Source organism: Oryzias melastigma, linkage group LG17, assembly GCF_002922805.2.
Source record: "Oryzias melastigma strain HK-1 linkage group LG17, ASM292280v2, whole genome shotgun sequence".
Lineage (NCBI taxonomy): Eukaryota > Metazoa > Chordata > Actinopteri > Beloniformes > Adrianichthyidae > Oryzias > Oryzias melastigma.
Genome location: NC_050528.1, coordinates 6,297,502 through 6,322,570, shown reverse-complemented (window position 1 = coordinate 6,322,570; position 25,069 = coordinate 6,297,502). Strand labels below are relative to the sequence as shown.

Sequence of the window (25,069 nt, the reverse complement as noted above, 5' to 3'; positions counted from 1 at the left end):
CAGGCAGCACCGGTATTAGTGCAATGATTCACCCGGTTTAAAAAAAAGTCTGTTGTTATTCTTTCTAATACTCCTCCAACTGTACGTGCAGTTTTCCCAGATGTCTTTGCCACAGGGTTCATCACCACCCCTCCAAATAACATAAACACCAGCCCCATGAAGATGATTGATAGCATCACACAAAAAGATTGCAGCTCGATTTAGTTTTCCATCATCATACTGCAAGCCTAGTATAATAGGATAAAGAAAATATAAAAGCATATTATAACTACGACTACATACAATCAAGTTTCAACCAAGGATTTGGGTTTTGTTTTACAAAACCTGTAATTTGATGCTGATTTTTTAAATATACAATTAATTTATGATTGTCCTCATAAGCAATCCAAGACTGAGGTTTTAATGTTTTAACTATCAATGTTTTGTTTATATAAATAAAAAAAGTTAAAAACAACAATTTGATTTAGGAACTCCAAATTTTTATAGCTTAAATTTTTCTTAGAAAGACTTTTTATTTAAAAACAATTCCGTTTTATTATTCAGATCAGAGGCTGAATTTATTTATTTTACTTACTTATTTATATTTATGTTTTTGTTACTGACATGATACATTTAAATAAACTATTGTGGGGTTTGGGGCATAAATCAAACTTAAACATGATAAGAAAATAAATAAATAATATTAAAAAAAAATGAAAGAGCTTTGCATGAATTCCTTTCAAAATAAAAGACCTCCTAGGCCATAGGATCATGTCAAATTCAGCAAATGCAGTAGGAAGTGTAAAGTCATCAATGATTAAAAAAACATATTTATTTTAAGGTTTCTAGTGCATTTTAGCCACAAATTCATAAATATAACCAACAAAAACTAAATCAGAGCTAATTAGGTGACCACTACCAGATATTAAAACCACGAGAAACACTTTAAATCCTTGAATTTGTTCAAAAATTGAAAATCTGCTTTATAATCCAGAGGATTTTAATTTAACGTAGTTTTAATTCTGGTTACTGGCAATGAATTATATTTTTTGTGATAATTTAAGCTCAAAATTAAGTCCAAATGTGTCAGCATGACGTTGATAAACTACAAAGGATTAATGGAGGATTTCGACTACCGTTGTTAGGATCCTCATTGAATGATTCACACCGTCCTCCAACTGTTTGGGAATGGGTTGAATAAAGTAATTTTTTTATTATTTTTTTTTTCCATTTACTACTTCCTTTAAAATTACTTTTTAAATTTTTAAGACAATTTTTTTTAACCAAAGAGCCACAATGGAGCCGCAGGTTGCAGACGCCTGGACTAGAACATTTTTGATTTTTGTCTAAAAACACAGGGAACCCTTTTAAAATGGATCCAAAAGACGATGAGTGGGTTCTGTAAGAAAGAATTCTATATTTTTAAAAATGATTTTGAAACAGGAAATTGTTAGGAAACAGGAGAAGTTGTGTTACCGGCTGCTGTGGGGATTTTAACATGCACACCTTTGATTGCTTGAAACCCAGAATTTTCCTGCTGATCTACGTATTTTTGCGATAAATGGTTGAGAAGCAGTTGTTAACGTTTGATTTTCGTTTGCACAGGGTGAATCCTCTGATTCTCTGTGCAGCCTCAGAGGTTGGACGTCACGTGGGACGTCTCTCCTGGAGGCCGTCGAGGGCCTCGGTCAGGCTGGCTCCGTGGAGCAGGAAGTGGAAGTGGTCGCTCAAAGGGTTTTCTCCATCTACATGGCTGACTGCTCACCTGCGTCCATCAAACATAAAGCCCCCACGCGGCCCTCCAGCACTCCTCCTCCTCCTCCTGGAGGGGAGGAAGCAAAAACCAGGTAATGGCTGTTTGTGTTTCTGTAGTTTGTCACACGGTGCCAAGAGGCTGGGAAAAAGATTGTTTTGCTTCGCCACAATATAAATGGTCAGAATTGCATGCAGTTCCCTGGGTTTTCTGGGCTCGCATGCTTCTCCGCGGTGACATGATGCGTCTCAGTGGTGGAGCTATTGTTCACAGAGCTGCAGGCCCCACAGAGTCTTCGCACTGTCTCCAGCCATATGGCATTGTTTGACAAAGGACACAAACATTGCTAATTGAATCCAGCCCCTCGGTGAGGGATTCTGGCCAAATTTCAGAAAAGACAGCGTGATATTTTCAGAATCCTGCGCAGAAGAAAGAAAGTTGAACCGGTGCAAGCTCCAAAGTTGAGCCAGTTTGCAGCTGATTTTACTTCAACAGCAAAAAAAAAAAGTGCACATGTGTGTCATTAAATACAGAAGAATCTTTTTTTAACATCTATTTAAAAAATTGCCTTTAGTGCATAGAGAAAGCAGTAAACTCCACAGTTGGCTTAAAAAATCAAATTTGTCTGCAATAAAACCTTTATCAATCCAAATATTTAGCAAATAAAATAACAAAATCTATTTTTATTGACTATAAAAAGGGTTTCTATTGTCAGGTGGTGTACTTTTTTAATGCTGTAACTTTTTTTCTTTTTTGTAGTTGAAGTTATTTCAGTGTATCCTGTGTTAAGGTAGTGAAGGAAAAGCTGAAACCTTTTTCCTGGCACAGAAATCTTTTATTTATAGCACATTTTCTGGTTAAGAAGATGATTGCCGTTTCCTAAAGGGCGAGTAGACTCCTCCTGATCAAAATAAACCCGAATGCAGCTCTCTAACTTTTATTTGAAGATTTTTCTGGTCAAAAGAGTGTCAGTAAGAAAAACTACTCCTTTTTTACACTGTAAAAAGTGAAACATTGAATCAATTAACAAAAGCTCTAATTTATTACATTTAAAATATTAGTTTTTTTCAAATTCAATGTTTAACTTTATGAAAATTAGTAACTTTAAAAGTGACAAATTAAAGAACGTTAATTTATTCACTTTTCACAGTGTAGTTTGTGATTTTGTAATGTAAAAAACAAAAAGAACTTCCCTCTCATGTGAGATGGTGTGTTGGAAAAACAATGCAGAAGTTGGATGTTCAAACGCTGATGTGGGTCTGACGTGGAACACTGCCAATCTGAACTTTTCACTCAGTGACATTTTACACAAAGGCGCTCAGGGAAAGTGAGGCGATTGCATAACGTTGGACTTTTTGAGTTTATTGTCATCTCTGCCACCTGAATTGATGCCTTTGAGCAAAGACAGTCACTCGCTCAGCCTTCCTCAAACGTTGGTGTTTAAAGCCTCATTCAGTTTGCAGTTTTCTGTAAAGCTTTTCTGGGAAAACTTTCTCAGAAGCTTCAAATGCTTAAACTGTCAATTTTTTAAAGTTTAAAATTATATTCTTTTGATTTTTTTACTACAATTTATATTGAAAAAAACAGTTGGTTCTAAGAAAGTGAATGTTTCTTTAGATCCTAGTTTAATGACTTGTTTCTCAGGATGTTAATCGTCTTTTTCAGAGTTTACGTTTGATTTTTAAGTAAAAAATCTGAGATCCTTCAAAAACAGGGAGCCTAAAAATAGGAAAAGAACACTAATCTTAGGAAGAACATATCTAGTAAAATTGTTTGGCTTTGGGGCAAGTAATATTTGCTAAGGAAGACAAAAACTGCCTGCCCTACTTTTTTTTGAAAGTTTTCTCATGATAACAAGATTCATTACCTCATTATCAAAATTTGTTTTCTTGTGATGATAAGATCCATTATCTTGTCAATATAAGAAACCAAAATTTGTTTTCTCGTGATAACGGGATCCATGATCTCATTATCATGATAAAAAACAAATTTATTTTCTTGCGATAACGAGATGCATTATTTCATTATCACGAAAAAACAAATTAGTAATCTCATGATATAAAGATCTGTTACCTTGATAAAACAAAATTAGTTTTCTCGTGATAACAATATACATTATCTCATTATCGCAAGAAAACAGAATTTGTTTTCTCGTGATAATGCGGTCTGTTTTCTCATTGTCATAAGAAAACAAATTTGTTTTCTGACGATAATGAGATCCATTATCTCATAATTATGAGAAAACAAATTTGTTTTCTCCCGATAACAAGATGTGCTATCTCATTATTACAATTAAAAAACTAAATTTGTTTTTTGCTATAACAATGTCCGTTATCTCATTTTTGCGATAAAAAACAAAATTTGTTTTCTTGCAATAACGGGATACAATATCTCATTATCACGAGAATACAAATTAGTTTTCTCATTATAACAAGATCCATTACCAGGATAAAACAAAATGTGTTTTCTTGTGATAATGAGATCCGTTATCTTATTATCACAATAAAAACTAAATTTATTTTCTTGCGATAACGACATCCTTTATTTCATTATCACGAGAAAACAAATTTGTTTTCTCTTGATAGAAATACAATTGTGTTTTCTCGTGAAAATGAGATAAGGAAAAATATCACTGAGACCCCAAGACTTTACCTGTTTTAAGTCTCTTTATTTTGTGGTCAACAATAAAAACAATGGAAGAAATCCCTCCACAAGTCTGTTTTTTTTATTTATTAGTGGATCAACACTCCTCTAGCGTTTTAATTTTGTGTCATTCACCAGCCCCCTCCCTTTATTTCTCTAAAAACCCCAAACAAACAGGTTGAATGACAGAACCCAGGGCTGAAGAACGTCTCTGCGCGGTGCGTTCACTGAGCTCCAGACATTAGTGGACCTAAACAGCCCAACTCAACCCGCAATATTGACAGTAGGAATAATAAAAAAAATAGAAATAAATAAATAAACTGCATGACGATGGTCCACTTTTATACACTTTCGACAGGCAGAGACCCTCATCGACCCAGGATTCTGTCGGTTCTATCCCTAAAACCCCAGAGGTCAGATTGAATGACAGAACACTGGGTCACCAAGCGTTTCTGCCTGGTGCGTTCACTGATCTCCGAACATCCACAGCAAAAGAGGGCAGTTTATCAGAGAAAATGTCAAACGCCAAAGAAATCGATCCATTTATAATTTATTGATTTAATAGTGTCAATTCTTTTCTGACAAAGTACTTTGTTTTGCTGCTGATTGTATAAAAGTGAAAAAAGTATTGTAACAGACTGAGTTGTGGCTGTTCGGGTCCGCTAATGTCCGGAGCTCAGTAAATGCACCACGCAGAGACGCTTGTCAGTTTTTTCTTTATTATCTTAGTGGATCTGAGAGATCAATTATCTTGTGATAACAAGATTGTGGATCTCGTTATCACAAAAAAACAATTAAAATAAAAAATTATTTTCTGCCATTTTCAGCTTCAGTATTTTACTTATAAGATATCAAAATGTAGAAATAAGAAGTTCAACGCACTCAAAATGGAAAAACTTTTGGATTACTTTAAATTGAATGTTTTACAGCCCAATCATACGTATTTTTTGCCAGTTCTAATTGATTAAAGTGACAAAAAATAGTGTAATAAGTAAAAGATAAATCCTTAAATATGAACAAAATGATATTAAAAGTTGGTCCCACTTAATAAATCCTCATAAAATCTAAAACTAGCACTTATTATTAGATCTTAAATGTCAATTTTTGTTTTCAGAATAATGCCAATGAATACCAGGCTAACTTGTCAACATTTGTTTTTACTTTAAAATTATATCTTTAATCAAAAATTAAAGGACAATTTAATTTTTTGAGTCTTATATTAAGTTCTTTTATAGTCAAGTTTATGGAGCAATTTTATTTTCACTCATTTTAATAATAATGATCTTATTTCTTCATCTTAACTCTTAATGAGACAAAAGTTAAAACAATTTAAAACCTGCTAAAATACCTTGAATGTATTTCATTTAAACTCAGAAATCAATTATGTTTTATCAAATCTAATTGGAGCTACAATTTACATTTTTTCTTCACCTTGTAAAGTAAATCCAATAAAGCTCACATTGTTCTCATATCTTGACACATATTCACAAATGCTTTAGAGGAAGTAGGTTTACATAAGAGTCATCTTGCTACATTTTGGATTTTGTCACATTAACATTTTTTAGTTTGCACCGGCTGCAGCCGCCCTCCTCCCCCCCTCCCTCTGGCATGTTGTTTTTGTTCTTTGCTGAGTAATAAAAATTTCTCTTAAAGTGGAGGGCCTCGAGGGACATTCTGCGGCGAGGGGAAGGAGGGCTCCAGTCAGCTGACAAACGACGCGACTCGCTGTTGAGCGCCGATTGTAATGTGACTCTCTTGCCTCGGTGCTTCGGTTTCTGGTAAACAAACACCGCCTTCTGACCGGAAACATTCCTGTCCTTTCCCCTTTGCTGCGCGAGGCCGTGTTTGTAGCTGAAGGTGGGGCAGAGGTTAGTGAGTAATCACGAGTTAATATGATCAAAACACACCTGAACATCCTCCACTGAGGACGTTTGAGTCCCTTTTTAATTCATTTAAGAATCAGTTTTGTCCAATAAATAAAAGTGCAGTCGCTGCTGCGTTAAAAGTTCTGGTTCAAATGCATAAAAATAGCATTTGGTACATTGTGTTGCTCAGTAATTTTCCAGGATGCGGGCCTCTTTTGTATGGTAGTTTACTTGGCAGCCCAGTGGCTCCACTCTATAACAACAAGGACACTTTTTTCTGTCTGCTGTTGTGTCCCAGCCTCTCTGACTCATTTCTCTGGTCAGGATGCTTATTTGATCCCTCGTTGTTTAGCTCCTCTGTTAACACATAGAGACAGGCCAGCTCCATATTTATGCCCAAAGAAGATGCTAAGTTCCCGTAAATTTGGGAAAGAATAAACAAGAAGATTAACTTTTCGCAGGAAGTGATGAGAGGCAGGAACATTTTTTTTCTTCTTTTTCTCCTTTCTTTTTTTTTTTGGTGGAGAAGGAACACAATGTGCTGCGAGGATCCTGTTACAACCATGTTTATCACTCTGTCTGCACTTATTGGTGGACACATTTGGAGGAAATCCCTCCTATCTGCCCCCACCACCACCACCAATGAGCCCTCTCTGCTGCACTCCCAATGTGTGGGCTGCTTACTTAGCGTGTTGCCAAGTAATGTGTGCTGGCCTGCATGCGCTCGCGGTGTGACCGAGCGCAGGCTCAGTGCTCGGTACTTCCAGGAAGAAAACCTGAGTTGCTGAGAATTCTGTGATCGTGCACAGTAAGAAATTCCTGAAAACAAGCAAGTGTCTGTGAGAGGCCAAGAGCAGAAGATCTTTTTTTGGGGGGGGGGCTCTTTAGGAAGTTGGTCAAAGGACAGGCTGAGTGGGAAGCTGGTTGTTTGTGCCAAGCTGGTACAAGACGAGTCTCATCAGTTCTTTCTTTTCCGTCCGTCAGGTGTCTTATCAGATGTTGTGCTCTGGTTGATCACGTTTTAACCAGACTTTTTATTCCTACAGTATAAAATAATAGGGGTGGAATAGCTGGAAAAAATTGATTCTGTGAAATATCGTGATTTTTTTTTTTTTTTGATGATACTAATGCTGCAAAACTATTTATTATTGATAAGCAAACATTTAATTCAGCGTCTTACTACTTAAACGTCCGACCAATAGTTGACGACTCACCATGCCAAAACAACATAAAAATCTTGCAGTAACCGTCTCGTACACAGTACTGTTTTAATCTATTGTAAAATCGTTCCTGGTATTGTTTTAATTCTAATTATGCCATTTTTAGTCAAAATTAAGGAGCCTGTGTCCTGACATTTTCTGCAGAAATTCATCTCAAATCTGCCTCTGGGTTGTTGGGCGGGACTCCTGGGGCAAAAGTTCAAGAGAATCTGGCCTCAGAGAAAAAAGATGGCGCTTGAAAATGAATAGTCCCTCCCCCTCCCGGAGCTGGCCGCTAAAAAACATAATTGACCAGAAATCCTTGACTGGAACCTGCCGTTTTAAGATTTAGACCTTTTTTTAACGTTCTCTGTCTATTTGAAGCTCATTTTGCACACTAAACGGTTTGACAGTTGCAGTTTATTTGTATTTAAAATCTTAAAAACTGATATATAATTTTTGAAAGGGTTTCTTAAAGTTTAGAAAATTTCCACTTCCGTCTAAATATTGTTTCTGGCGCCACCTTGCATGTGACCAGAGCCCCCTCCAAATGTTAGCTAATTTCCCATCAGGCCTCTGTTTACACTCTCTCCCACTAGCTTATCACCTGAAAAGCCCAAGCTAACATTACCGTTGCACAGAAAAAAGACATGAGCAATAGTTATAAACCAGATGGCTGTTCAGATAAAGAAAATGAAGACGCTAATGGATCTACTTTTTCTCAAGTGGATACATCAGCGTTGGAGGAGAGCAGGGAGACTTTGGCCCGCCCATTTTATTTGCTGTGTCACAAACCTGAGTTTTTTCAAACTGTTGATTTTCATCTGCTCCGTCACGGTTGAAATAAAGAAATACTTACATTTTTTTTATACATGTCCTCCATAATCAGAAAATGCTACAAAAACACATTGAAAACACCAAAAATACTGTATGATTTTTATTGGAGTGGGTCTTTAAGGAGAACTGATGTGTTTTGGAGTTCCTTGAGGCTTGTACAATAACCCCAAGGGACGCCATGAAAATTGAATATACCAGTAACTGTGTTTCTTTTTACTATGAAATTGTTAAAAGTGGATTTTCAATTATAAATTGGAAACACATCAATTTAGAAAAAACTCACTTTAATAGAAAAAGGTTTTTGTGCTTGTAGGAGTTGGTTTTTGAGCCATATGGAAATTTACATTTTTCACAAAACTGCAATGGAAACAATGTTTTGAATTAAATGAGTCACGTGACCAGCAGTGGGCGCCACAAGAGATCCCACAGCCTCACAGCTCATCAAAAGTTCATCATGCAGAATTGTTGGATCCACAGCTCTTCTGTAAAATCACCAACCATGATTTCCCAAAATCACTTAATCTGTAGACGCTACCATGTAGCTCCCGAATAAGACGCCGACATCTCCTTTGATAGATGATGATGAGCACTAGTGCCATGGAAGAAATTTAAATTGTATTGTCCACATCCGTGGCCATGTTTTTGAGTGACTCATCGCTCGAGTTGGTTTGTGTTTATTATTCGCATAATTATGATTAAATGTAAACAGTCTAATTTCAATATTGTGTTTTTTCAACATTTGTTGAATTTCGATAAAGTTTTGTGAATATGTGTGATGGAAATACAGCTGTTGTCATGCATGTGTTAAGTATATCATGAAGTAATTTGTATTTCTTTTACTCATGACATACAAGTGCTGCTGTCACATCCTGTCCTTACTCACTCCAGTTCAGGGGTCGGCAACCTTTAACAGTAAAAGATTGTCGCCTTGTCGACTGGTGTCGCCTGTCCGTCCTGGGATAGGATCTCTCCCTCATGTGGGCATCCCTAAGGTTTCTTCTTTATTTCCTAAATAAGGTTTTTTTAGGAGTTTTTCCTTACTGGGAGGGAGGGTCTAAGGATGGGGATAACCAGTTTATTTAGTCTGTTTAGTTGTTAGCTATTGTTTGTATTATATGACTGACTTTCTGCCTCAACCCCAATGAGGCAACTGATTTGTGATATTGGGATATATAAATAAAATTGAATTAAAAAATTAAAGGAGCCATTTGGATTCGATTTCTACTGATTAAAACCTAGAAGGAGCCTCATAGTTTTACTTTAGTCTTTAAGAAATTTGGATTTCCATTCATTATCTTCTTTTTTTTTTAAAAATATGAATTATGTCTATTTTTTGGCACGGACAAAAATATAAAAAGAACCTAGCATTTCTCAAAAATATGATTTTTCTTTTCTTTTGTTTAACAATTTCAGAAGCTGAAATAACTTATTTTGATGATAAAAGATGCTCAGCATCTCAGTGCAGCTCTGGACAGCTAATATAACCAATGTTGTGCAGCACAAGATCAAACTTTTTACCAAAGTTTTTCTTTCCATATAAAATCTGTGCATTCTGGAGGTCAAATTGAGTAAACAAAACATCTTCAGGTCAACAAGGATGTAAAAACCTACATAGTTTATCATCTATGTGCACCTCAGCCATAAATGTATACATTTAACTAATTTAAATTAAATAAATGCTAATTAAGTAATCCTTACTTTAAAAAATCTTATTTTATTTTTCGTTTTTTAATTTATTTTGCTATTTTTCCTCTTTTTATCCTCAGCAGTCTTACACTACTAGGTTTTGTTATTTTAGTTTGGGGTTGGTAGTCTTAGTTTGCTGGCTTTGTTTATTTGTTTTCTTTAGGTAGTTTTAGTTTGGAGCTGCTGACTCTGATGGTCGACTTATCTGGGTCAGCAGTCTTCATGACTTATTTTATGTTTGGCCAAGGAGTCACCATGGAGAGATGAAAGAACCACATGTGGATCTGGAACCGCTGGTTGCAGACCTCTGATCTAGTCGTTAGGCGCACATACTGGCTCCTTACTAACCCTAAGTGCCCATAGGACGCCCACACAAACTACATTGTGATTGTCTAATTTCCTAAATTCTAACCGTAAAGAAAGCGCACTTATCACGTGAACTAACGAGCTTCTTGGACAAGATTTGGGACTTTAGAAAAAGGATAAATTCATACGATGTTCCTGCGTCTTTCTTCCTTACTTACCATAACATTTTATATAAGTGTTCACTACGATCGTTCATGCACAGAATTCCTGTATAAAAAAATGTGCACAAACATTTTCATTCTACAGGCTCACCGGGCGATCTTGATATTTTTTGTCTCCCCCGTACAGGTTTTCCCATTTATCTCCCACAGACGTCCAATTTCCACCCGTAAGAACATTTGTGATCAAGGATTTAGTCTTGTAGTTGTTATTTCAGAGCTCAGTGACACCAATACAACTCAGTGGCTCACGATATCAATGATATAACGATACCACGACAAAGGGTAAAAATCATAACACATTATATAGAAGAACACATTTTTTTAGGAAAATATATTTATTTTTGAGCTTGAACACAATCAAAATGAGCAACTTGTGTCTTATTTTGACAGCCAGTCTTTAAACGCGCGCCCCATCAACCTCCAAAGGAACGTCTCACTAAAAGATAAGAAATGTAACGTTTTACAGCCTCTTCAAATGAAAATAAAAGATCGATTCTTGGTGAGAACCCATTGGGAATCAATCGCAGGACTTAATATCGCAATATATCACAATATCGATATTTTGGCACAGCCGTACTGGGAATAAACTGCCCTTTATTTTCATTATATACCCTATTTTTTAAGGGACATTTAAGCTTTTTTTATATTCTAAAAAAATACTTGTGGAAACCAGATAAAATTGTGTGCTGAAAAAATTATGATTTACCAAAGTAAAAGCTCTTTTGCTTTAGTAAAAACATTTTAAATATGAAAGTGCATTGCTTAAAGCCATATTATATATTTACAATTTTGTTCTTGCAAAAGGTGAAAATAAAGTTTTCAAACACTTAAAAAATTGGGAATATTGACACAGTTACTACAGTTGGGAAATGTATCGCATTGTGACGTGTATCGTGATATATATTGTATCGCCAGAATCTTGTAAGTTCGCAGTCCCTAAAACAAATGAATCATCAGAAAATGTTGATTTATTTTTTCCTCTAAAACATGTTAGAATTGCAGCAATGTATTCAAATCAAAGTGGGATGTCTCAGCAAACGCAAACACTTTCTAGGTAAAAATTTGTTTGATCATCGTCACAGCTTTTCACAGAAAATTGTCAGTCTGGTATCAGACAAATTTGCATTTTGAAATCCTGTGGTTCATTTAAAAAAATTGGCATAACAAAAAACTTACAAATAAATGGAGTCAAGCCATTTACTAGCAATCCTCCTCACCCATTACTGTGTAATCCATCAGTTGAGGGTTAAGTCTACACCTGCAGCTTTTTTATTAGAGTTGTTCAATTTGCTGAAGGCGTTTTTGTCTTGTTCAAAATGCAAAAATCAAAGAGAAGAAACAGTTTTCTGCTTTCATATTTACAACTTCAAAAAAACTCATCAGTCTGCCTGAAAGCGTTAATTTTTTGACAGGGGTATAAAGTGTCAATTGTTAATAATAATAATAATAATAATAATAATAATAAAAGTATCCGATATGACACTATAAATGCAATAGCCGAAATACTGTTGGTCAAAATGTTGGCTTACGCCACCAAAAGTCACGTCAGGAATGTTATTTAGTCATCTATTTCCAGGTCTCTCAGGACAAACAGAGAGGACCCCATGTTTAGTAACAGAAAACATTCGCCGGCCTGATCAGGCGGTTGAAAACAACCTCATAACTTTCCCAGTGTCTGGGACGTGTGCGTGCATGCAACATGCACTGCTGGACAGGCCTCCTACACGCTCCTTCCCTGTCCGTCCGTTGCTCGTCTAACCCAGGAAATATGAACTCCGCTGTTTACTCTCAGGGCTTGTACAGGGCCGTGCCTGGGCTTGACTCGCGCAGATACTCCAGTCTGCAGTGGGTTAAGCCATTAACTCAGGGAGCAGCAGAGTTCACCAACAGCAGTTCACTGCCTCGCAGCTTTGTAGGCCCAAGGTCTCGTCTGTCAACAGCAGCCTGTCAAACCAGCCAAGCTCACAAATAACAGGGAGGAGGAAGTTACACAGCTTTATTTTTCAGAAATAAATGTTATTTCTTTAGAAACATAAACAATAATTGTGTGAATGCCAAGTAAGTTTTCATACTACTGATCCTCCCGCTTCTTTCCAAACGTTTTTCGGCACGTAAAAACTCAATCTTGGTATCAAAACGTTAAGCTCATTCAGGACATTACTGCCTATATTTTTGGTAATAATAAACGTTATAGTTTTTGAAATACTGAGCAAAATATGCCCCATTGGAAATTTCTAAATTTTAAGTAGTACAAGTCTTTAAATATATTAATGGGCTATGAGTGAATCTTATATCGTAATTTAAAAAAAAAAAAATGAGTTTAGCTAATATTTTAGCAACATCCTAGCGTTTTTGACTAATTTTTTAGCTACTGGAGCTTGTTGGGCTAATTTAGAGTTTAGCTAATATATTAGCAACATGCTAACGCTTTTCACTAATTTAGTTTAGGAATTTTAGCCTATTTTGGAGTTTAGCTAGTATTTAAGCAATGTGCTAGCTTTTTTAGCTAATTTGGCATCTACTGAGATTGTTTATGCTAATTTGGAGTTTAGCAAATATTTTTGGCAACATGCTAACGTTTTTGGCTAATTTGTTGTCTACTGGAGCTTGTTAGGCTAATTTAGAGTTTAGCCAACATTTTAGCAACATGCTAACGTTTTTGACTAATTTAGTTTACTGATGAATTCAAGGCTATTTTGGAGTTTAGCTAGTATTTAAGCAATGTGCTAGCTTTTTTGGCTAATATGGCATCTACTGAGATTTTTTTAATGCTAATTTGGAGTTTAGCTAATATTTTAGCAACATGCTAACGTTTTTGGATAATTTGTTGTGTACTGGAGTTTTTATAGGCTAATTTAGAGTTTAGCTAATATTTTAGCAACATGCTAACGTTTTTGGTTAATTTGTTGTGTATCTGAGTTTTTTAGGCTAATTTAGAGTTTAGCCAATATTTTAGCAATGTGCTAGCTTTTTGGCTAATTTGGCATATACTGAGGTTTTTATGCTAATTTGGAGTTTAAATAATATTTTAGCAACATGCTAACATTTTTGGATAATTTGTTGTGTACTGGAGTTTTTATAGGCTAATTTAGAGTTTAGCTATTATTTTGGCTGCATACATATGTTTTTGGCTATTTTCTTATCTACTGGAGTTTTTTAGGCCTATTTAGAGTTTAGCTAATATTTTAGCAACATTCTAACATTTTTGGCCAATTTGTTGTCTACTGGAATTTTTTAGGCTTATTTAGAGTTCAGCCAATATTTTAGCAACATGCTACCATTTTTGACTGTTTTATTTTACTGAGGAATTTCAGTCTGTTTTGGTGTTCAGCAAGTATTAGAACAACGAGCTACCTTTTTTTTTGGCTTATTTTGAATCTGAAGTTTTTTTGGGCTAATTTGGAGCTTAGCTCATATTTTAGCAACACACTGAATATTTTTGCAAAATTGGCTTGTGTTAGGGATTTTTATCTTCAGCGCTCTTTCATAGTTCTTTAATGATCTTTAAGCAAAAAATGTAACCTTTTCTCAAATCGCGGTGTCATTTTCACCAAATCCCTTCCGGAACCAAAGTAAATTGCGTCACCATTTTCATCAAAAAGCATTCACACTGTCGCAGGTAATGCAAGTTTTCTAGTTCTTTTAGATTTTGTATATCTCTAAACCTGTTTTCCCTCCATCTTTTTATGACATTTTGGGCTTGTTTATGCATAAATAAAAGCGTTGCGTGTTTCTTGTTTACGCAGGCTGTGCGTGCTGGTCCAGGACGGCTGCGGGACGTTCAGCGTGGTCCAACTCCAGCCTCTGCTGTCCAGCGACGAGCTCAGCACCTACCGCCAGATGTGGCTGGGGAGAACATGCCTGCTGCGGGGCATTAAAGTGCTGAAGCGGGTCACTCGAGAGAGGTGAGGACTCGTGGAGGATCAACACACAAACACACATAAATCATCAAGCTTAAGCATATATGGTATGTTTGCCCTCCTGGAGCACAAGTCAATAAATGTCCTTTTCACATAGTAACAAGCACATTTACAACAAGCTGATTATTCTTTCTTGCCAACGGTGCAAGTGTGTTTACATGTAAGGCGATACGGAGACGCACGCTCCAAGTTCCTCGTGAGTTTCCATGTTCACGGTCCCAGATTAGCAGCAGTTAGGAGAAGTGACATGAGAACATTCAGATTCTGGCTGAGGAGATGTTGACATCCTCCATATTTTCAGTGCTTCGAGTTAGTCTGTGGTGACGGTCAGACGAAAGTTCAGGAGGAGAACCATTCTGGGTTCATCCAGACACATTTAGGATTTTGAGATGTTATTTTTGGATAAAACCTCAGATTTCTAATCATAGAAATCACCAGGAATGTTCCTTATTTTAGAGAGTTCGAACAGAGGAGCTTCTCTCATATCTGTGTCAATGTCAAGTTACAGATGTTTATTTTCACAACTGGAAGTGTAAACGACTCTTGTGTTTTGCAACAAAAAAAAAAAACCTTTCCAAAAACGCTGCAAGAAGATCTCAGCAGCCAAAGCTGGAATCTTGTTGTTTACAGTCATTACGACCTTTGACACTAAATATGAAGACATGATCTGCACCACAAAACATGGAAAAACACTAATTAACATCGAGGTTTTGATGCTCCCGGCACAAAAAAGTCCCTCTATGACAGATTTTTTTATTAAAAAAAATATTCCCAGTGGTGTTTTAATTATGATTATGAAGTTTTTAACCAAAAATTCCACAACCTAAATATTTAAAAAAAAAAACATTTTCATGATTTTCATGTTGATATGAAGCCTCTCCTCTGAGGGGGCGTGGCTTTTGAAGCTGAGCTTAGCAAAAATTAAATCAATCATAAAATATAAACAATAGCTGATTGCTAAACTAAGATAAACTGGGAATCCCTGCCCTTAGACCGTTCTTCTTGGTGAGGAAAAACTCCTGTAAGGAAATATTTCCAGGACAAAAAGAAGAAGAAGAAACCTCATGAATGTCCAAATTAAGGAGGGATTCTGTTCCAGGAAGGACAGATATTTACCTGGACTGTTAATGAAGATTTAGCTTATCTGACTCTACAACTACATGTTTGAATACTGTAGCAGATGGGCTTCATCCAGTTAGAACTGGAGGACAGATGGGGGCGCTAGACGAGCCAGAGGCGAGGTCCACGGCCAAGGACAGGAGCACAGACGATCTACCTGAAATCTGGAATCTCTCTGGGAAAGACGGACATGTGAATCACACTGCACCAAACAGAAGCATGGAGATCTAAATTCTAAGGAATATAGGAGCGGAGAAGTAATTAATGAGAACAGAATGTAGCAGCCTATTGGTCACTAAATACTAGAGAAATTTAATTCAACCCTTTTAAATAGTAATTTGCATCCAATATGGAATATATAGTGGAGGGTAATAATAATAGCGAAAATATAAAATCTAAAATTTCAGCAATATTAATATAATACAATATTATTATAGTAATAGTGCACGTCGGTCACTTTTATGACTGACAAATTTGATGGCACCTTGCGGCATGTAAAAATGCGACTGGTGCCTCCCAATTACAAGTGCTGCAGCGTGGCCGCCAGCTGAATTTAATGAAAAAACTTGAATATCTGGGATATGTGATCATAGCCTAAAAGAGACGCCATTCCCAAAGTCCCTGACTGGTCAAAGCTTGACCTAGTTTCACTTTCAATGCACAGAAAAAAAAAATGTTGTAGAAACTTGTGAAAAGCGAGAGTTTTGAACACGAAACATGTGTTTCAATAGACCTTTCATTGGAAGCTTTTGCTTCAACACACGCTACCGAAGGCGGCGTGAACGTGGCTTCACCGTTCCCTTGAGGCTCATGCGGTCACCTTAGAGGACATCATGAAAATGGAACGTACCATTCTCAAGCATGTGGTAGGTGTATCGTTGAATATTTAGAAAGTTTCACACACTTAAGACCTATGAGTGATGCTGCTTTACGGTAATCTTACGCAACATGCTAGCCATGAGTACGGTGCACATACTGGCTCCTTTTCGTTTCAACCGAGCGGTCTGGTATAGTTTTTGAGTGTTTCCATTGTATAATGGACCCAATAAACAGAACAGAACCGTACCTCTAACCGGGCCTCCATCCATTGTAGGTCGGAACAGGACGGTTGGGGCGGGGCCGATGTATCCACCCGTTCATTGGCAGAAATTGATGATGAAATTAGAAAGCACCTATATAGCGCTAAGCTAGCATTTCTGTTTCTTCTTAGGCTTCACAGTCTTCTTTTAAACATTAAATTCTTGTTCTTTACGATGTATTAGAAGTAAAGCAAGAAAAAGACGAGCTCCATTGTTGTTGCTTTTCTAGTCAACGCGCTACAATGACACGCTAGCAGTCAACACCTAGCATGCGCCATGAAAACAACTGGTAATTTCCGTACTACTCTTTACCAGACCGGGCCGTACCGGACTGCTCAGTAGAAACGAGGGTTTACTGACCGCACTCAAATGCAGCACAACAGATTGTGCAGGTGATACGTCAGTGTGATACTATGCTCTGATTGTCTAATTCCCTAATTTTGATCAGCCTGGCTGTGTGCACGGAGCGTGCACTTATCACGTGAACTGTACTCGTGTACAGTTTGCAAGATTGGGGGTTTAAAAAAAAGAAATATTTCTGCGACATGCATGCATCTCACCCACTTCTACCTCACTTTCCCTTGTGTGTCGTGACATTACTACAACCTGTCCCCGCAGCATGCCCATAGATAAAAATGTGCATGAACATTTTCCTTTTACGGGCTGGCAGAACGGTCTACATTTGTGACATTTCTTGGTCACAGTTGGGACTGAGGCCTCACGCTGCACGTTGGACACAGTTTGCTGTGGACTGGTTTCACCAAACGTTTTCCCTCCATCTGGTTTTACGAGTTTGTCTTCTGGAAAACCCACGTTAATCCCTTCACCAGACATTACCGAATGACCTTCTCTGTGCAGGTATTGTTCTCAGTCATGGAATTATCTAGACTTTGAGAAGTGTGAGCCTTTAAAATGACCCTGAACAGATGTAAAGCGGTGTTTCAGGATCATCGCCTTGATGTTTGCAGAACCTTCTCCACCTTGAACATGTGACGACCGGTCAACAAGGCTTGACAAGTGCGGTTATTTTATTTTTATTAATTGCAGCCGCTCCTTGGAGTTAAGGTGGCTAAGATAGATGTTCCTCCCGAGCATACAAAGTGAGGACTGAAATCCCAGAGTGTTGAATGAGTTACCATTACTCATCCATAATCAGGGCTCACTGGACTTGAATGGGCTGCAGAACCAGTTCCACACAAAGAACCTCTGTGATTACAGGCTGACTAACAGGTGGTTAAGTCAGGTGGATGCGACAGCACCCCCACACACGGCTTTAACTCAGGCTTTTCATGGGAGAGAGACAATGAATCACAGTGGAGTTTTTTGGATACCCGCCCCCCATCCCTCCCTCCACCCCCCAATCCCACCCTGCGGTTCTTCCGAGATTGGTTTGACGTCACTGAAACCTTTTACACGCTTAAGGAACGGGATCTAGTCGCAATCTGTTAACGATGTGTTGAGAGGACGTAGGCTGAACCCCCCCTCATCCCCCCCCATCACTCAGACAGCATTCTGGGAAATGTTTTTAGTGTCTTTCTTGAGAGTTTGTAAAAGCGATTTCCGCGTGCGCGCTCTGCTCTGCCCCAGCATGCTCTCTGTTGACTGGAGGTGATGCAGACACAAGTTCAGGCTTTACAAATGCATGTTTCAGTGGAAGTGAAACTGGCTGTGAAAGCTCTCCATCCCCCCCACACAGACCTCCCCAGGCCCCTCCTCACTCTTCCTTTTGCCTTTTTTGTCTGGTTTGCAGATACTCCAGGCTGTTCAGCTTGATCGACAGCCTGTGGCCCCCTGTGCCGCCTCCTGAAGATGGTGGAAACTCACCGAGCACTCCCGGTGTAAGTTTTCTCCCCTTTAGCTGATTCTGAAGACAAAATCTGACAATTTTTCCGTTAATTTGATGATTTTTTTTCTTCTGATTCCAAATGCACAAAACATTAGTATTTCCAGGTGCACAAAGTTGTCATCTGAAAACATTATCTGTGTAATTTACTACTTATTATTTATGGTTTTTATGTTTTAGCATAAAAAATATAAAGTTTTAATGCATTATAGTTAATTTAATTTCCTTAAATTAAGGTCCTTAGATGTTCAATAAATTTGAAAGCATTTTTTTTACACATATGAAAAGGTAAATCATAAAACAATAATTTACATTTTTTATTTGAAATGCATAAAAATAACAATTTACTTAATATTTAAGCAAATTAAAACTATTTTAAATACATATTTCTTGGTTTTTAGCACTAACAAAAAACAACCATTGGCCCATATATACAAAGATGAAGCACATATCCAAGGAGTCGCCTTGAAACGTAAAACAAGTACAAATAAAATGAGTTTTAAACAGGACATACACTTGGTAATGCTCACAAATGCTCTTTTGATAATTGTGGTAAAATCCATTCAAATATATAATAAAAAAGGTTTCCGCGTCTTTGCAAAAATCTCTTCTTTATAGTTGAAAGGTTAAAATAATCCAGAGAAATTTAATAAATTTAGCAGCAAGATGGATTTGCATCACATATCCTCTTTTTAAACACATACATGGTTTATCCTCTTAATGCCACTTGGGGGCAGGCCTATTTAGACTCTATATGCATATTGTTGTGGCAGACTGATGTGTCGCCTTTAAAGCTTTGGGTTGTGGTTGTTTTTGTGTTTTTGTGTCGTTGCTCTTCAGTGGAAAAACACAAGTTAAAGTGAAGAAACTGAAACTATAATAATGAAATAAATATATTTTTGTGATTAAATGTTGACTCGAGCCACTTCTAGTTTCTCATGTGAGAGTTTCAGATGCACGGGAAGCAATTTCTCTATGGTTTGATCACCCATAATCCTTCAGTATATGCTTTGTAAAATTGCCACTTCTCAGTGCTTTAATGCAACGACGAGTTTGCACAGAAACTCTCATCACTCTGAGATCAGTTTTGGACAAATCCAAACACTTTTTTGTCCATTGTTCTAGTTTGATGAAGCTGATACTGTTCCTAGATAACTACAGGAGTTGAGCCCAGTTTGCTCTGTTAGTTTCCAGCTAATGCTCTAAATTTGAATCTAGACTGTCAGTGTTACATTTGATTTAATCACATAAGAACACCGGGTTGAACATGATGGCTAATTTTGGGACTTTAAGTTAGAAAACTCACACTTCCTGACAATAAACTCAATGTGAGCTCATTTATCTATCATCTATCTAAACACAGAGTCATGCAGAAGTTCTCTTAAGTCAAATCAGCAGTAAATAAAGTTGAAAAACAGGGTTCAGAGGAGTCATTTTAATTAAAATTCTCTAACTGGTTTATCATGGTTTTTGTTGTTAATAGCTTCAGTGCTCTGGGAAAAGCCCAGTTTTGTTTGGAGTAAGACCCACCCAATAATACGGGTCTGGTCCAAAGTCTGAGTTTTCACTTTAGCAAACATACAGCCTTACAAAAAAAAGAAAAGCTGAAGACTCTGCAGTTCAGTATGGAACATTTACATGCACTTGTTAATTTCAGGGATATGTTCATAGACTAAATCCTGCAAACTTAAAGTGAATTTTACTAAAATTCCACTTTTTTAAACATTTTTACTCTAATTTTGGTCATCCTCATTGTAGCTCTGTAACTAAAATGACAAAAAATGTATTTTATGTTATGCGTTTTATGCTTTTAAGACAAAATTATAGACTAAGAAAGTAGAATTCTATAGAAATTCACTCAGATCTTTAATGTTCGTAAAACAATTGATGCAGTTTGGCTGCAGGATTTTAGAGAAACTAGAAAAAAATAAATAAAAATTACCTAAGTTTCATCTGTAGGTTTATATAAATAAGATTTATGAATTTAAGGTTGTTTTTTGTTATTGACTCTTTGTGCATTCCAGAAATCTCTCACAGACAACAAAAATAAGGTAAACCCCCCCCAAACTTTATTATAGATTAATTTTCTTTCTTTTAGGAAACTTGTATTCAATGTTAGCTGCATTTGAGTTGCTTTTCCCGATCTAAAACTGTAGTTTTAGCTCAAAAATGGACTATTAGGAGCATTTTTTTTCTTCTGCTAGCATTAAAAACCGACTGATTTTGATGACTCTCATTTTAGACAGCCAGATGAGCTGATTTAAGTTAATCTTTCTGCTTATATTTCTTTATTCGATGGCGTCACACCTGCAGAACTTGAGTCGTATCTCTCTTTGACTTCGTGCGGAGCAGAGGAGCTTCAGGAGAAAGGAAAGAAGCAGCGTTGTGCGTTGGAGAAAATCAATAAGATAATGACACTTTGAACGCACACAATCTCTGGAATTGATTTATAGCCCGTGGCGTTTTTGTAGGCGTGACTCATCCATGAAAGATCCTGTTTTCAAGTAACGGTAACAGAGGATCGCCAGAAAACATGTTTGCAGTTTTCCTGCAAATTGTTTTAAATCCAAAACTTTATTTGAAACAGGTTTGCACAATTTAGGTGTGAAAATAATCACGTTTAAGAACTCGGATGTCTTCTGTGCTTCCAGGGCGACAGACCTGCTGGTCCACCTCCCAGTTTCTGCTACCTGCTGTCAGGCCAGCAGGGCTCCATAAAGCCGACCGAGGGGCGAAGCGTTTCCCCGCTCCACCTTCCCCCCGCCCACCGAACTTTACAAGACACGCTGCAGGTGAACGGCTTCCCACCGCGCACACAGGCGCTGATATCTTATCTCCAGCAGGTCAATTTCAACCTTCTTTTTCCTCCTCAGAGCGAGGCGGGCGCCGGTCGCTGCAGTTTTGTTGCTGCTGTTTTGCACAAAAGAATGCAGGTATCAGAAATCCTGATTAAATCTCTTTTAGCGAGGAGTAAAAACGAGGCCCCCTTCATTCATCTTGTGGCCATCGGTTGAGTTAGCGAGCTGATAAGCTCTGACGTGGAGAGCAGCTTCGCTATCGCTCGCCGTTTGACGGTCAGTGTGAGGCCCTAGCATTCTTCATCACTCTTCATCATCGTCATTGATTGGCGAGACCTTTAAACTTTGACCGAGACGAGATAGGAGCTCAGATCAAAGTGCTGGACTTTGACACGCACTCACACCACTTTTAAAACGTTACAGCGCCAGTAAAGCCGCACCGTCTGCCTCCTCTCGCAGTAATCCTGTCAAGCCAACTTTTACAGACCCACTCCAATGAAAAGGTGTTCTTGTGGTATTTTACAGATGATGGAGGACATATTTAAAGAATATTAAGCTGGAAATGGCATTTCTGAGTGTTTTTTATTCAAATCGTTGTAAAATATGAGCAGACAAAAGATGTTGGTAGTAAGTTTTTAATCGTGACGTTTGGCTCATCTGAGCTGACATCTGCAAAAACAAACCCCCTAAGAATAAGTCAAAAAGTCCCATGTCATCGGCAGATTTTCTTTAAATAAGCAAAAAAAATCTGCCAATGAGTTAAGAATAAGAATTCTTATTTTAAGAAAAAAAAACACTTGTTTTATGTCTATTTTGCTTTTGAAGAACTTTCTTGATAAGATTATTTTTCTTGCAAGACACTCAGTTTTTTGCTGCACTACAAAAACTGAGTCGTAAGAAAGTAAAAATAAATTGTCTTATTTTTTGACTTGCAAGAAAAATAATCCTATAGTGAAAGTTTTTTTATAAGCAAAATAATCTAATTTTAAGAAAGCGCGACTTAGTGACTAAAACTTTTTTCTAGGGCTGAGAATCGATTAAAAAAACGTTGCTAATAATTGCAAACCTGGAAAAAAATAATTGTGATTATTCTTATTTTTGGTTTATATAATAAAAGTATTTAATAAATAAAAATATTTTCCAGAAAAGAGCGCTTTGAAGTGTTTTAAAAATGCTTGTTTAGACTTTTTAATATTATTTATCAGGAATATCTGTTGAAGAAAGTGAGAAAAAGTCAAGTTTCACCAAATATTATTCACAATCCAAGTTCTAAACGGCTGATAAGAAAACTCTGATAAACGAGCATTCTAGTAGTACTTGAACGCATCACTCAGTAAGTCTTTGAGGTTTTGTCTGTGCGTAAGAGGTGACTCGTGCGTAATTTTAAAAGGTTTTCACGTGTAATTAGTTTCAAGCTCTTACATTGGACCTGTAGCTCCAATCCAAGTGAGAAAAAGTCAAGTTTTCACCAGATATTATTCACAATCTAAGTTCAAAAGAGCTGAAGATAAAACTCTGATGACCCAGCTTTCTAGCAGCATTAAGAATCTTGGAGACGTGAAAAGAGTCTCACCTCAGATTTGTGCGTAAATGAGGTTTTGCGAGTTCTTAACAAACATTTGTGTGTGATTTTTAAAGATTCGTATGTGTGTGGTTAGCTTCAATCTGTAAAATGTATTTTTTTATTGTAAGAGTTACAAATCGAGAATTAGCCGCACACAAATTGGCGTGAGTCTATTTTCTCTCCATAAAACCACAGCTATGTCTGAATTTTCTCCCTAACTCCTATAACGCGATGTAGCGCGGGACTATCTACTGCCCCGGATGTTAAAACCGTAGCTCCAATGTTGCTCGCCAAATTTGTTGCGCTGGTAATATGAGTATGGCACCAACAGTCCCGACTAGTGCTGCCACAAACGATTATTTTAATGGTCGACTAATCACTGATCATATTTTCCAATTAGTCGACTAATCGGGTCATGAGCAAACAGGACGTGAAGCACACATCTTAACCATCATTAGCTTTAAACTAAGTCAGATTATTAGATATATAACATTACCTGCGATAATGCTAGTGTGAATCCTGTACGATGAATTTGTCTGCTGAAGATGCTAGTGCTGATAGCATAAGATGCTGAAAATGATAACTAAAAACTCTGGAATTGATAGCTGAAAACACTGAAGCAAAAAGCTAGATACAGTATTCGTCAAATGCCAAATTAGCTTAAAAAACGGAAAAAACCCTAAGTTAGCCAAAAATAGCTAGCTGGTAGCTAAAATATTAGCTAAACTCCTAAACAGCCCAAAAAAAGAAAGCCTAAGTTAGCTAAAAATAACTAGCATATAGCCGAAATATTATCTTAACTCCAAATTATCCTTGAAAATATTGAAAATGTCAAATTTAGCCAATATAGCTAGCAGGTAGCTGAATTATTAGCTAAACTCCAAATTAGCCCAAAAAACTGAAAAGAAAATCCAAAATTAGGCCAAATAGCTAGCATGTAACTAAAATATTAGCTAAGCTCCAAAACAGCCCAAAAAAGAAAGCCTAAATTAGCTAATAATAACTAGCATGTAGCTGAAATATTATCTTAACTCCAAATTATCCTTAAAAATATAGAAAATTTCAATATTAGCCAATATAGCTAGCAGGTAGCCAAAATATTAGCTAAGCTCCAAAATAGCCTAAAAAACCTTAATAAAAGCCAAAATAGAGCAGAATGTCATTATAACTTTCAACTTTACTACACTCTGACTCCATCTAATATAAAGTAACGACTAATCGACTATTGAATTAGCTGTCGACTATTTTAATAGTCGATTGGTCATCGATTAGTCGACTAATCGTGGCAACACTAGTCTTGACCACAACTTAGAGGCAAATCCACTCCTACCACTCTGCAGAAACTATGTCCTAGATAAAAATTTTGGTTAAAACCTATGTAACAAAGCACTTTTAAAATCAATCAGTGATCTTAAAGCGATCCTTTTGACTCCAAGTCACATTTTAGTCCAATTTCTGCTGCATTTGCTCTTATTTTTCTGGGTCATGTGGTTTGTAAATATTTTCTGGGTATGTTCCTTTGTGCCTCAGAGCGATGTAGGCCAGCGTGAAGTGTGGTTGGTGATCACAGACCCCAGTCTTCAGGAGGCCGAGAGGCCACGCAGGCGAACGCTGGCTGTGTGTGTGAGCGCTTCCTGTGTGCTCACTTCCTCTGTCCTCAAAGCCCTGCGTTCCCCCGCCGTCTGTCATCTGTCCTTCACAGACGTCATCCGAGAAAACGGTACATTTAGGTTCATTCACCCCAGAGAATCATGTTGAGCCTCACTGAGGGGGGGGTGAAGGACTGCATGTAGTTGCCAGAGCTCTCTATCAGCCTCATATCAGTACGGGGGGGGGCGGGGGTGGTTATGTGGTCAAATGTGCTCCGTTTGCAATATTTGATTATATCTCAGCTTTTTTTGCACTTTGTGCACAATTGGGTTGCACTTTATAATGTGGGGGTTAGTTTATAGTAGTTTGAATTAAAGGGGCGGACTCTTTTCCGCTTTTTAAGGAGTAATATTTAGTATTTTTTTTAGCAATTTTAGAGATATTTTTAAATAAACTCCATTTAGTTTGTTGGAAACCACACTGATCCGGCTGATGCTGATACTAACAGCCTTCCTCAACAATCTGATTGAAATAACTTTTTGTGTTTCACTGGTGTTCCTGTTGCAGGGTCAGACGGTTTCCTCCATCACTGCAAGTTTCCGGTTTAAAGACGAGCTCTAATTTTTTTTTTTTTTTCTTTTTTAAGTAAAACTGTGTTTTTCCTTCC

General features: G+C 37.2%; 1 protein-coding gene across 2 annotated transcripts in view; it reads left to right on the top strand.

Annotated features, from left to right (window-relative positions):
• The window catches only part of spidr (scaffold protein involved in DNA repair), a 60,256-nt gene that overhangs the window by 26,414 nt on the left and 8,773 nt on the right, over positions 1–25,069 (top strand). For both annotated transcript variants that reach the window (XM_036216399.1, XM_024273395.2), the window contains exons 10-15: positions 1,585–1,826; positions 14,236–14,394; positions 18,358–18,445; positions 21,102–21,242; positions 21,324–21,383; positions 24,343–24,532. In XM_036216399.1, coding sequence (XP_036072292.1) covers positions 1,585–1,826; positions 14,236–14,394; positions 18,358–18,445; positions 21,102–21,242; positions 21,324–21,383; positions 24,343–24,532 — 880 coding nt within the window. The remainder of the gene's footprint in view (positions 1–1,584; positions 1,827–14,235; positions 14,395–18,357; positions 18,446–21,101; positions 21,243–21,323; positions 21,384–24,342; positions 24,533–25,069) is intronic.